This window comes from Felis catus, chromosome D3, assembly GCF_018350175.1.
Source record: "Felis catus isolate Fca126 chromosome D3, F.catus_Fca126_mat1.0, whole genome shotgun sequence".
In the NCBI taxonomy this organism is placed as follows: domain Eukaryota; kingdom Metazoa; phylum Chordata; class Mammalia; order Carnivora; family Felidae; genus Felis; species Felis catus.
The window spans coordinates 91,842,094-91,855,626 of NC_058379.1; the positions used below are offsets into that span (position 1 = coordinate 91,842,094).

The following is a 13,533-nucleotide window of genomic DNA, read 5'->3' on the forward strand; positions in this document are numbered from 1 at the left end:
GTTTATGCTCATTGACGGGTTACACTCACTTTTTCCCCCTTGCTGGGACAGTTTATTTTGCGGATCACTTAAAAAATTGTATTAGGAACTCTGAACTGGTAAGCTAATCAAACCTCGTGCTCAGTCAGTAGCCCCTACTGATATGTGTCATGCTGAGTTCTTCCTCTGTGCCGCGCTCTATGCGGTGTCTTTAGAGTACCGGTGAGGGCGGGTGTTACTGATATCCGTGTTTCACACACACAGTGGTTAACACCCAAATGCACGTGGCTCGTAACTGGCAGGCTTCATGTGAACCAACCCAACTCCAGAACATCTGGACCAGTGTTACCTAATTGACATACGACTGATTTAAAATGTATAGTAAGTAGTCCTACTACAAAAGAAAAAAAAAAAGAAAGAAATTTTATTTTGGTATATTTTGTATTGAAAATATATCCAAAATATTATTCACTTATTAAAAGTTACTGACCTGTCTTATGTTCTTTGCTTTTTGCAGTAAGTCTTTGAAATCCCGTGTGTATTTTATACGTCCTCACGGCATTGTTCAGACCACACCTGTTTCATGTACGGAGCAAGCCAGGTCTGGACAGAGTCCCAGACTTTTCTGTGATAGACTCCCTGTAAACAAATTGCAACAATGAGAAATGTTTCCATTTGAAAATTTGCCAGCTGTTTTGTTTTAAGGTAGTCTATTAAACTATAATCTTAAATTGTGTCCTGACCCTTCTGTGGAGGTGAAGTCGTTCTGCCTCCCTAATGTGTCCACAGCACAGAAGGACAAGATGCCAGTCACAACAGCCAATTGGAAGCCGTTCACTTTGCCCCAAAATGGCAGTGTTCTCTCATCCCTTTCCCTATGTTTCTATCTTTTACTTCCAATAAAGATTATTTTTATATACTCACATTTGGACATAATGATGTATTTTTTGAGGCGAAATCGTGCTTGTTCCAGAGGAAAGTGTAATTTGTGTATTGACTGTTCCCAACACCAGTTCTTGTAAGAAGTGATGGTTTTGAAACGCTTGCTCTGCTCACGAATGGTCTTTGCTGTTGCAGAACCTCATCTGCTCGGAGTGCGGGGATGAGTTCACCCTGCAGAGCCAGCTGGCCATCCACATGGAGGAGCACCGCCAGGAGCTGGCCGGGAGCCGCGTGCACACCTGTAAGGCCTGTAGGAAGGAGTTCGAGACGTCATCACAGCTGAAGGAGCACATGAAGACTCATTACAAAATTAGGTATGAGCCGGGGCGCCTGCGGGGGTCGGTCGGTTGAGCGTCTGACTTCGGCTGACATGATCTCACAGTTCGTGGGTTCGAGCCCCACGTCGGGCTGTGTGCTGACAGCTCGGGGCCTGGAGCCTGCTTCGAATTAGAGCAAAAATTTTAAATTGGCAGCAGGCTGTATGGGTAGAGATTTTTCGCTAGTATAGAGTATTAAAAGTTGTAGAACAAGATCCTGGCAATACGTTTTTACAGGTAAGTAACAGGGTTCAGATGAGCACCCTTTTTCATGAATCGCTTTATTTATACCGTCTGTTTAGAACTTTTGTGTTCTGAACACTGCGCTTAGCATGTGTATAAAAACACATAAAGAAAGCTTAGTTTAATCATTACGAGCACCCCTGTAAGACCGGGTTGCCTTGCGGATGAGAAACCCGAGACTCCAGGACCAGGTTACTTTCCCACGGTTGTACAGCGCCGAAGTTTCCAGTGTCAAGGAATCAAACCTCATCGTCTGCTTTCAGAGCTCATAATGCTGGCAGCATGAGTGTGCTTAAATACCCGTGTGCATTTGCTTCCAGTAAAACTTAACACCTCTTTCAAAGTTTCCTGTTCGATTTATTCCTGATTGTGTATTCTTGTTGCAATTTCACTTTCTTGGTGCAATGAAGACGGGCTCTTCCCGGCCTGTGCTCCCGGGGCCTGGTGTCGATGCTCACGTGTCACACTCGCGGAGCCGAGTTCTCCGCCAGACCCTGAGAGCCAGCGTCCGTTTTCTTGTTACCTACCCTTGTCACTTTGGCTCGCCACCGTTCCAGCCCCAAAGCTTAGGGAATATGCAGACTCTTAAATAACAACTACAGCCACAACCAGGGTGTCCGCAGCGGTAAATAAAGTGTGTGCACCGCGGACTCGGCGGGGCTCGTGTATCCTCTCGGGTGCTGTGGTTTGGATGTGGGGCCTGCACCCCATGTGGGGTCAGAGCTCTCTTCCCCTTCCCGCTCCCTCCATCTTGCCCGTTGTTGATGATGCGGAGCCCAGCGAGGACGTCACCGTTTGAGCCGTGCTGCGTGTGCCCCGTCACACTAGATTTTATTCTGATGAGGTTTTAGCGCAGGTGGTTTTGATGTGTCTGGGAGGGTTTTGGAGAGATGATTATAGGTGACTGGGTGGTGGGCTTGCACTCGGCCACGCTGGCTTCTGAGTCTGCTGGGGCCGAGGGACACACCGGACAGAAAGACAGCCTCGTCCTCACACTCCGTGAGGACTGCTCATCTACTCCTCGGGAGGCAGGGAGGCAGGCAGTGAGCGAGTGAGCGGAGAAGGGCGGTGGGTTGGGAGCCGCTGTGAGGGGGGGTCATGGCAATGAGGAGGGCCCTTTGGGTCCAGGGCAGGGACCTGCAGCCAAGGGGAGAGCAGTTACCACAACTCAGCAGCGGTGAGTTTTCTGCGTTTGAGAGCAGAAGGGAGCCTGGTGTCTGGGAGCCCACTGTGGAGGCGAGTTTGTGGCCCTGAGGCCATCCTGGGCTGAGGGTTTTATCCCCAGGGTAGTGGGAAGCCCTTCCAGGTAGGCATGCCTGTCCCAGATCATGAGCGAACCACCCTGGCGCCCCGTCTCGATGGTACTGACAGCGGGAGACCGGAGGATGGAGGGACACTTGGCAGCGTAGAGCTGTTTACCTTTGACCGTCACGGTAAAGCTTTGTCCACCAGGGACGTTCTGACCTCCGCACCCCCCGCCCCCAAGAAAACAAGACAAAAGGAAGTTGATCGTTTCATTATGTAGCAAAAAATGAATTTTATGGCAATGAACACACAAAACAACTGCATGTATGTGTGCATCTGTGTGTGCGTGTGTGCGTGTGTGTGCGCGTGCATACACACACTCCTGTGTGATTTCTCACTGCTGTGTGTTCTGACCACCAGTCAGCCGCACTTTCCGGTAGCATTTGAATTTTGAAATTGTAACACAAAGGAGATGACTTCATGAGTGTTTCCCCCCTGTGTTACACTAGGGTGTCAAGTACAAGGTCTTACAATCGGAACATCGACAGGAGTGGATTCACGTACTCGTGCCCACACTGTGGAAAGACGTTTCAAAAGCCAAGTCAGTTAACTCGGCATATTAGGATACACACAGGTATGAGGTCCGTTCACTTTTGGGTGATTTATGAGGTGGTTTAGAGGAAAGAACGAGTGCTCTAGATAGAGCTAGCTAGACCTGGAAGATAATCTTGGTTTTTCATCCTTTGTCGTGTGCCCGTGGTCGTCATGTTGACTAGGTCGTTAGATATATGAGTCTACAGTTATGGGGCGGCGTTCTGTCTGGACAGATAGGTTTTAGGTCTTGAGTTTGGCGGAACGTATTTGTCTCTTAGCTCATCTGGGGCTCCCGCACTATGGAATTTTATTTTGATCATTTTTCTCCCTCCCTAGGTGAAAGGCCGTTTAAATGCAGTGAATGCGGGAAGGCTTTCAACCAGAAGGGGGCGTTGCAGACGCACATGATCAAGCACACAGGTGAAAAACCCCACGCCTGTGCCTTCTGTCCTGCCGCCTTTTCTCAGAAAGGGAATCTGCAGTCACACGTGCAGAGAGTTCACTCGGAGGTAAACGTCGCACGTGGGTGGGTGTGGTTTTCATTGGGCTGCGCTGCGCGGCTCTTGAGCCAGTGGGTGAGCCTGAGACATTCTTTTCTAGATTTAGGGTTGGTGCAGAGCAGACTTTGTTTTAAACAAGAAACAGATACCTGTAGATGGAAACCTTTTAGGCCAATATGGCAGAAACATAAAATATTATCCCTTTGTGGCCTTGCACTGTCATAGCTCTGATGAATAAACGTTTGAATATCATCATACCTTTGCTAGTTGTGATTGTGAACCTGTGTCATCCCTTTAGCAAACTTGAAACGTGGACACTCTGAAGTGTTAGAAATTGAAAGATAAGAAACAAATTGAGGAAAAAAGTATTTTTCCTCTTATTATTATTATTGCTAAACTTACATGTGGCCTCATTCGCATTTTTTGTCAGACAGGCCTCTGGTCTGTTTATTTCCCTCCGTGTTAACTCTTTCAGTGAAACTGATGTTGACAATTTTTTATTGTCTGTAGATCTTACCGACTTGCAAAGCTTCTGGAAGTATATCTCTTAAGCAGGTTAACATTTGTTCTTACTATCATGATTTGGTGTTTTTATAGTCTAATTGTAGACTATATATAAATGTTTAAGCGACACAAATAGTTTTATCCAGGATCTGTTTATTTTGTGTAACTTTTGCAGAATTTAAACTCATATATTTTTTTTAATTTTTTGTTTTTTTTAAATGTTTATTTATTTTTGAGAGAGACAGAGACAGAGCTTGAATGGGGGAGGGGAAGAGAGAGAAGGAGACACAGAATCTGAAGCAGGCTCCAGGCTCCAGGCTGTCAGCACAGAGCCCGATGTAATGTAGGGCTCAAACTCACAGACCGTGAGATCATGACCTGAGCCGGAGTTGGACACCCAATGGGCTGAGCCACCCAGGCGCCCCAGAATGAAAACTCATATTAAAATTAAATGTGTCTCTCTTTATTTTCCTTGGAATGAAGTCTTAAGTATCACTAAAATAAAAAAACCCTACACCCTTCACGTAGTTTATAAACAGATTCAGACTTCCGTATGCAGTGAGTTACTTTTAAAAACCAAGGCTTATTATCTCAGACCCAGAAACATGAGGAAGAACACGTAAATACTAGTGGGGTGGTAACAACGTGAGGTGAGGCTTCCTGTAGACCGCAGAAGAATAAATGCGGCCTGCACGCGGCGTTCTCCCAGAGCCGCTTCTGCCCAGATGAGGTTTCGGGATGACCGTTCACTTGTGTAGTGCCCAGAGAGACCTCGCTGGGACCCTGAGCCGCCCTGTGAGGTGCTTACCAGAGCTCCTGAGTTTGGAAAAGCCCTCCACATCACTCCTTATCTCTGGTGCCCACTTCTGGCTACGTCACTGATGTGGAATATTGGAATTGGCGATGAAAAATGTACACACTGGGTGACCATGTGTCCTCACGTGTGTGTATGAGCTCCCCAAAGGCTCAGTTAGGGTGATGTTTATATCTAACTGTGTAGCCTTTCTTTCTTTTTTTTTTTCTTAACGTTTATTTATTTTTGAGACAGAGACAGAGCATGAACTGGGGAGGGTCAGAGAGAGAGGGAGACACAGAATCTGAAACAGGCTCCAGGCTCTCGGCTGTCAGCACAGAGCCCGACGCGGGGCTCGACTCACGGACCGTGAGATCAGGACCTGAGCCTAAGTCAGACGCTTAACTGACTGGGCCACCCAGGGGCCCCAACTGTGTAGCCTTTCTAATTGAACGTTGTGCTTAGCCATTGAAGAACTGAGAGTGTAAGTCAGATATTTTTACCAAATTATAACAACTGAACACTTCTTACTTCCAAACGTGTCCTGATTTATAGAAAAGACTGAAATTTCAGTTAATCTCAGATTGGCATTATTGATTAAAGAATTGGGTCATTGATTTTAGAGCTGTCTAATTTGAATGAGGAGGTAATGTTAAATGGTTAGGCTGTTTCTGTCATTTTCAATAGAACGGTAAATTAGATTGGCTATAATTTAAACTTTTTTATCTAATTGTTAATTGTAAAAGCATTTTTTCCTTTTTTGTTCCTTAAGGTCAAGAATGGCCCTACCTATAATTGTACAGAATGTAGTTGTGTATTTAAAAGTTTGGGTAGCTTGAACACTCATATCAGCAAGATGCATATGGGCGGACCACAGAATCCAGCAAGTTCTGCAGAGACGGCACATGTGTTAACGGTGAGTTTAGTAAGCTGGTTGATAAGAGGATAATCTCTTACCGAAATCTGTCATCCTAATTTTGACCTTTAAGATTGAATATTTCTTAAGAGTATTATTTAGTGCCGGGGCACCTGGGGAGCTCAGTCGGTTGAGCATCTGACTTCGGCTCAGGTCCTGATTTCGTGGTTTGTGAGTTCGAGCCTTGCATTGGGCTCAGTGCTCACAGTTCAGAGCCTGGAGCCTGCTTCAGATTCTGTGTCTCCCTCTCTCTCTGCCCCTCCCCCACTTGTAAAAAACATAAAAAAAAATTATCTAATGCCATAAAGTGCTATGAAAGTTTCTAGCGGGTAAGGGCTGCTTTCTTATTTTTTTAGTTAGTGAAAGAAAATCAATCTTTTTAGACTTCAGAATGATACCAGATGACCCTGACTTATGGACTGTCATTTGAATCAGTGAAAAAAGGACAAAATGTAATCATTAATTTCTGACTTTGTAATTCCTACAGTGCTACTGACAATCATTATTGAATGATCTCTATCCCTATGTTATTATAATTTAAGAATCAGTTATCCTTTCCAAATAAGATTTCTCCACGTCTGACGTGACAGTGATAATTTTTTCCTGAGACTGTGGACTTTTGGGAAACTAAGTTGTATCTTCCAGTACACGTATTGAAAGTTGTCTGACACACAAACTTTTGGGAGGAATCTCCAGCTTGGCCTTGGTCTGTTGCCTCTATAATGGCAGGATCTAAGCGTAGGCTTGTTTCCACCGCCGCAGACCCGCTGCGTCCAGGAATCTTGGAAGCGTTAGTGTGTGTTCGTCAGCACCTGCCTCCTGCCAGTGTAGACACTAGGCAGTGGTTAGTTCCTGAACGTGAGGGCCTCGTGTGCGCTTTGTGTTTTCTTCTCTTTTCTGCAGTATCTGCGGCATGGGATGGTTCCTCACCTTACCCCTGATCAGGGGGATTGTTGTCCATAAGTTCTGAAACTGGAGAACAATTAGAGACTAACGATTAAGTCTTCAAATGTCTATTTTGGGCTGTTTTTTAAATTAAAAAAAAATTTTTTTTTAAATGCCTATTCATTTTTGAGAGAGAGACAGAGAGCACGAGCAGGGGAGGGGCAGAGAGAGGGGGAGACACAGAGTCCGAAGCAGGCTCCAGGCTCTGAGCTGCCAGCACAGAGCCTGACGCGGGGCTCGAACTCACGGACCGAGAGATCACGACCTGAGCTGAAGTTCTATGCTTAACCGACTGAGCCACCCAGGCGCTCCAGCTGCTAAGATTTTTAAATTCTGAGACTGCTCCTTTGCCATCTGATTGCTTCTTTCTTTTCTGGTTTGGTGAGGTTTCCTGGGAAGCCTAGTTAGCATTTTCCTTTGAAAGTTCTCTTCTGCTCCTTGAGTGGTCTGCCCGGGGCCACTGCCCACCCTGCCCTCGTCGAGTTAGCCTGTGGCTCCCGGTGGCCGGTGGTGCTGTCGTCTTGCGCAGTGAGGCGGCAGTGAGCCCGTGCGGGATGGAGCTGTGTGGCCTCCAGAGCCACTTTACATGCAGTTGACCGGGGAACCAGCTCTTAAACTTGGGGTCCCTGGGGCAGAATGCAGACTTTGTTTAGTTGGGGGACTAAGTGCCAAGAAGGTGCCCTGATCCTCCCAAGGTGCCCCCGTTGTTGCGTCTTCTAGAGACAGTCCCCCATTTCTGTTGCCTCAAGGTAAGTGCCTGTCACTTGTTCTGTGGAGGAAGACAAGGGACTCATTGGCAGCCCTCAGTAGTTTTCCATCATCTTTTTTTTTTTTCTAATTAATAGACTTGATTTCTTAGAGCAATTTTAGGTTTGCCGGAGAATTGAGCAGAAGGTAGAGAAGTCCCGTGTACCCCACCAGCCCCATGCGTAGCCGCCCCGTTGCTGCCCCCTTGCGTTTCCGTGCCGTGTCTGTCACAGCAGATGAGCGAGCGCTGCTGTGCTAGCAGTGACTCGGGTCCACGCTCTGTGTCGTGTGCCCTGTCGATTCTGGCAGACGTGTGGCGTCCTGTGTCCACCTTGATGGCACCGCACACACGAGTGTCTCTGACTTCCACCCTCTTCTTGGTGTGGCATTTCAGATTCCTGAGTTTCTGGGTGATCAGGTCGGTCCCTGCTTGGATATTCTTGTCTGTAGCTTCACTGCGCATTTATTCCTCTAGCGCACGTGTTTTCCCGAAATGTCTTGAACTGTTTTGGCCACAGTGGTTTCTCTCTTATTTTATTTCGTAACCCTGTGCTCAAACCCCCACCTTGAACTGATTGTCTCTCCTGCCGCTTAGAAAAATTTAAAAAGTGAGGTGAATAATTCACCGAATACGTTCCTTTAACAGCCAGTATTGTGGCTCACGTAAAAATCAGTGAGACATTTTATTTAACATTTATCTTTGGGATATTGTTAGATTTTAATGGTCGTAAGGAAGAGGTGCTGTTCTTTTTTCTTGTAAATTGAAGTACCAGTTAATGTGCTTCTTATATTTTCAACGACAATGCTGCTGCGTTTCAGGCCACACTGTTTCAGACGTTACCTCTCCAGCAGACGGAAGTCCACGTCACGTCCGCGTCGAGTCAGCAGAATTCCCAGGCGGTGACCGATGTCATCCAGCAGCTCCTGGAGCTGTCCGAGCCGGGGCCGGCTGAGTCCAGCCAGCCCCCTCAGCCCGGCCAGCAGCTCAGCATCACAGTGGGCATCAACCAGGACATTTTACAGGTGAGACGCATCTGCCTGTTCCTGTCCGTGCTCGTCTGCGCCTGGGCTTCGTGACCAAAAAATAAATGGGCAGGGGCTTGTCAGAGGGAGGAATCATCAATAAAGATGCGTCCTAATTGAAAACATTCTGTCGCAACAAAATCTGCTTATTGAGTTGCTTACGGACAGTGCGGAATCCTAGATGGTTAATGCATAAATTTAGAAAGAGTTTAAAACTTTAATTTTCTCCATGAGCGGTTTACTTGAGATGAATAGGCTTTTCAGAGCCTTCCTGTATTTATCCCCGTTGACGGAGGCCTCAGACATACTTCGTTCTTTGTTGAGGCTCTCGTGTTAACTGTTTCGAGAGCGTCAGTCCCGTGTCTCCTCGGCCGTGTGGACAGTCCACGCTCCGGTGGGAGAGCAGCAGAACGAATCGGGGCAAAGTGCTCTTTTCTGATTCTTTCACCCCAGGCCAGCTGTATCCTCAGATCCTTCCTTTGCCAACAGAGACAGCCTGCCTTCTCCACCCTATTTAGTTACTTGCTGTAACAACTAACCTGTCTCCTCTCTGTACATTTTGGGACGAGTTGGTATAAAGAATCTCAGGGTGCGTGACAGCCGGCGTAAACTTTTGGGTAGACTCGCTGTAACTGAAAACAGCGAGTCCCAGACCCGTTTGGAGATAACCAACGTGGTCTGAGGTAAAATTCCTAAAAGTCTAATAAGGAATTAACTTCAGTTCCTTTTAATTTTACCGTACCGTGTTCTGGGTGGAGGGGAGATGTCAGTTATCAGAACGGACATTTCAGCTTCCTAGAGTTGGGAGTCGAGCTTACAAGTGACGATCGGCGGCGTATAGAGTTTTATGTCTCGTGTGGGGCGGAATTAGAGTTCTGTGGGCGAGCCTTATTGCATCTCTGTGATTGATTTTGGCAGGCGGGTTCGGGCCTCACCCCTCCTAACCTGTTAGTTCTGTTCTGTCTTAGCAAGCCTTAGAAAACAGTGGGCTGTCTTCAATTCCAGCTGCAGCGCATGCTCACGACCCCAGCCACGCCAGGACGCCCTCCTCGCAGGGGCCCACCGCGGACACGCCTCACGCCTCAAGTGAGCCGCCCCCCCCCGCCGATGCAGAGCCAGAAAAAGAACAAGAAAGCCCAGAGAAGTTGGATAAAAAAGAAAAAAAAATTCTAAAGAAGAAATCGCCATTTCTCCCTGGTAATTTTCATATGCGTTAAGGCCGAGACGTTTAGGCTGGCATAGTGCTTATCTTTTAAGAAACGTGCCTCCTTTTTTTTTTTTTTTCCCTCGAAAAGGCGATAGGTCTGTTGAACGTATCAGACTGTTTGTTTGATATTTCAAAACCACGACAGTTGTAAAACTTAGGCTGCTTTTCTCCCTGTGATTGGCGTCTCCTCCCGACAGCCCCTAGGGCTTTACCCCGGCGGTCTCTGCCTGTCCTCGATGCGGCAGCCTCTCGGCCACCCCTGTCCTCCCTTCCACCACAGCACCGCCATCCCGCAGGCTGGACCCTTGCCGGTTCCGTCCGCGCTCACTCCTCGCCCTGTGGGTCCGTGAGCTCTCTGTGAGCTCTCTGTGAGCCGGCCCCCGTGCCTCTGCGGCCTCCCTCCCTGGCCTTCGGGATGCTGGCTCCCCGGGCGTTTGAAACAGTCACACTCTTTTTCAAGGGCCATCCTCTGCCACGGGCCTCTCTTCAGCGGGAGTGTCTTCTTTTCCCCTTCTCTGCCGCGTCCCTGAGAGCTCCGGCAGGCCTATGAGGCCATCCGAGGCCGGCACAAGTGCGGCCTCCTTGTGGAGGCTCGGAACCTGCCCTTCCTCTGCTCAGTGCCCGCAGCGCTGGCCCTTACAGCCCCCGCGCAGACTGTAGCGACATTCTGTTCGTTCCTGAGCACCCGCGGGGCTCAGCATGGCTTCATAGAGGGGCAGGCGTTCCTGCATCGTTCTTGAAGGAAGTAGGTTTCTGTCTTTGGGGCAGGAGTGTTCCCACAGAAATGTTTTCTTGGGGACCGACTGTATGTCTCCCAGAGTCTGGGGAGCAGGTGCTCTCTGAGGGGCAAAGCGCTCATCTGTTAACGCTGCCTCCTGACACGCGTTTTCTCAGTGTTGACATGTGGCCACAAAATCCTTGTTTCTCAGCCCACAGACCACGGTGGTTCTAGTCTCCTCTTCCCCTTGATCTGGCCCCTCGGCCCCAAGTGAAAAACTGGAGGTTGAAATCTAAGCGGTTTATCATCCGGGGATCCCGCTGTCCAGACAGGAGGGAAGGAAAAAAAGCACATTTCCACATATTTTTATTCACTGTATGAAGCCTCTGGGTTAGAAGTTCCCCTTGCATTTCTGAGTATCTGCTTCATGTGCACCAATAAGCTGCTGGAAATCCACAGCCCGTGAAACCTCTCCTGCGAGAGAGCACCGGCCACTGTCCGGTTACTGTGCCAGAACCTTCCAAGGTGCTGTGATGTGGCCGCAGGCAGCACACGCTTCTCCAGACTCGCTTCCCCACAACACTGAGGCGCGCTGGCCCCCCAGATGGAGGGAGGCACTCGGCCCTGGGCCCGGAGACCGCGCTCTCTCCTGCCCCGAGCGCTGGATGGGGCTCCAGAGGCCGTGAGGTCACATGCGGCGCTCCGCCTGGAGAGCTTGCATACGGTGCGTCCGTCTGTCGGGTTGTGACCCGAGTAAGTCACATACACGTGTAGACCGCTGAGCAAGTTTATGCAGTTCTGCTGCGTTTTCGGTAAACTGATCCTCAGGACGAGCTGGAGCTGGTGCTTGTTTTCTTCGTGTGCTGAGAAAAGGTTGAGAGACGGGTTGATGTAAAAGCTCTTTCTTCTGACTGACACTTCTCAGGGAGGAGCACACGTCTAGCATAGGGACTGTCTCTGCAAACACCTGTTTGAGGGAGGGGAGGGCTGTTGTCGTCCTGAGGAGACCTCACGAGTCAAGGTTTTGTGGCTAGCTCATAATTAATCATATATTTCCAGATTGAACACACTCCATCTAAAGCTGTCACTATTTGATTTATTTAGTTTTGTGAGAGAGAATGTTTTTAGTAGAATTTGGTTATTTTAAGAGGTATTTTGCATATTAATTTAAAATTTAATATGCTTTTTTGTATATTTGTCGTAAAACTTGTGACATATAAATCATTATTAAAACTTCACAGAGTTTGAAATTTGTTATAAAATATTGGCTCTCTAGAAGTCACAGTGAAAGGTGTTTTGAAAAGCTGGCAGCTTATTCCTTTAGGTATGACAGTGGTTTAACTGCTCCGTGTGGACGTCTTTCCTAAGGCCAGAGAGATTTCACCCTCTTATACCAGAGCAAGATCTTGAAATCTTAACCTCTTCTTGATGACTTAGGACTGTGAACTTGACCCCTGCTCTGTGCTGTGATAGGCCGGCATCTGCTTGACCCGTTGCAGGACCTGGGCCCCTGATGCTGTGGGCTTCAGTTCATCTGCCCTGGAAACTACATTTATTATGGCGTGCATATTGTTCTCAGCTCCCTGTAGCGGTGTTTGTCCCGCTCTCTTATTTTGCTGCTTGAGGTCTGCTAAGTGCTTGCAGCTCTGATACCTGAGGGCTTTTATAGCTGCCTGAAAAGTAAGTATGAATTGGGGCACCTTGGCTCCATCGGTTAAGCATCCTGGCTCTTGATTTGGGCTCGGGTCCTGGGATCGAGCAGTATGTTGGGCTCTGCACTGAGTGAAGAGCCTGCTTGGGATTCTCTCTCTTTCTGCCTTCTCTCCCCAAAATAAACAAACATTTAGAAAAAAGTAGAAATTTGTTCTTGGTAAGAACTTTTGCAACCATTATACTTTGTCTAAAAATAACACGCATGAGCTTATTTGGAGTTTTATGTCTACATTAAGTAATTCAAGAGAGTGGTATTTTCTTTTTATTCTTCCTTTTCTTTCTCTTTAGATGGTCTGTGTTGTGAATAAAGAAGATTTCTGGGTTCATCGTTCAGATACATTGCTTGTTATTTTGTATTGTTTTATGCTTTTCATATAATACAGTATAGAAAAACTTTAAAAAGAAAAACTTATTCATTTGCACGTAGTTGAATTTAGTTTGAAAATTCCATGATTTATCTCATTTGTGTACAATTCTTTGATGGTAAGATTCAGAGTTTAGAGGATTTTCTTCAGGTTTTGTTTTGAATTATTTGTCATTTGTAATTAAATCTAAATATTATCTTAAATTTTTTTTTAATGTTTATTTTTGAGATGGAGAGAGAGCATGAGCGGGGGAGGGGCAGAGAGAGGGGGAGACACAGAATCCAAAGCAGGCTCCAGGCTCCGAGCTGTCAGCACAGAGTCCGACGTGGGGCTCGAACTCACGGACCGCGAGATCATGACCCGAGCTGAAGTCGAACGCCTAACCGACTGAGCCGCCCAGGCACCCCAAATGTGAATATTATCTTTACTTAAGACCTTTCTTGTTTTGAATGGTAGTCTGGTTTTGAGCTGAGTCCCCGTTATGTACTAAATATAACACACTGTCAAGTATTAAAAAGGACACTGAGCTACCAGACGCTTATGGTGTAGCAGAGTCTGTGCGTGGACGGCGTGCGGCAGCCGAAAGCAGTGTCTCCGTCGCAGAGGCGTATTGTTACAGATGTGCTCCGAGTTTAGAGATAGGAGAGCTCAGTGGACCACAGTGAGAACGTGAAAGCTTTTGTGAGTTAGAGGGACGAGAACTGAGCACTGACGGAAATAGAGTGAAGCATGTGGAGGCCTCGGAGAGGGTCATCGTGACCAGTTCATCATACTTGTGTTTC

The 13,533-nt window shown here is 47.4% G+C and overlaps 1 protein-coding gene across 12 annotated transcripts in view; it reads left to right on the forward strand.

Annotated features, from left to right (window-relative positions):
* Positions 1-13,533, forward strand: part of ZNF236 (zinc finger protein 236) — a 107,635-nt gene that overhangs the window by 25,437 nt on the left and 68,665 nt on the right. For all 12 annotated transcript variants that reach the window (XM_023242112.2, XM_045041267.1, XM_045041268.1 and 9 more), the window contains 6 exons: positions 1,057-1,235; positions 3,236-3,360; positions 3,657-3,829; positions 5,890-6,033; positions 8,545-8,748; positions 9,717-9,945. In XM_023242112.2, the coding sequence (XP_023097880.1) occupies positions 1,057-1,235; positions 3,236-3,360; positions 3,657-3,829; positions 5,890-6,033; positions 8,545-8,748; positions 9,717-9,945 (1,054 nt within the window). The remainder of the gene's footprint in view (positions 1-1,056; positions 1,236-3,235; positions 3,361-3,656; positions 3,830-5,889; positions 6,034-8,544; positions 8,749-9,716; positions 9,946-13,533) is intronic.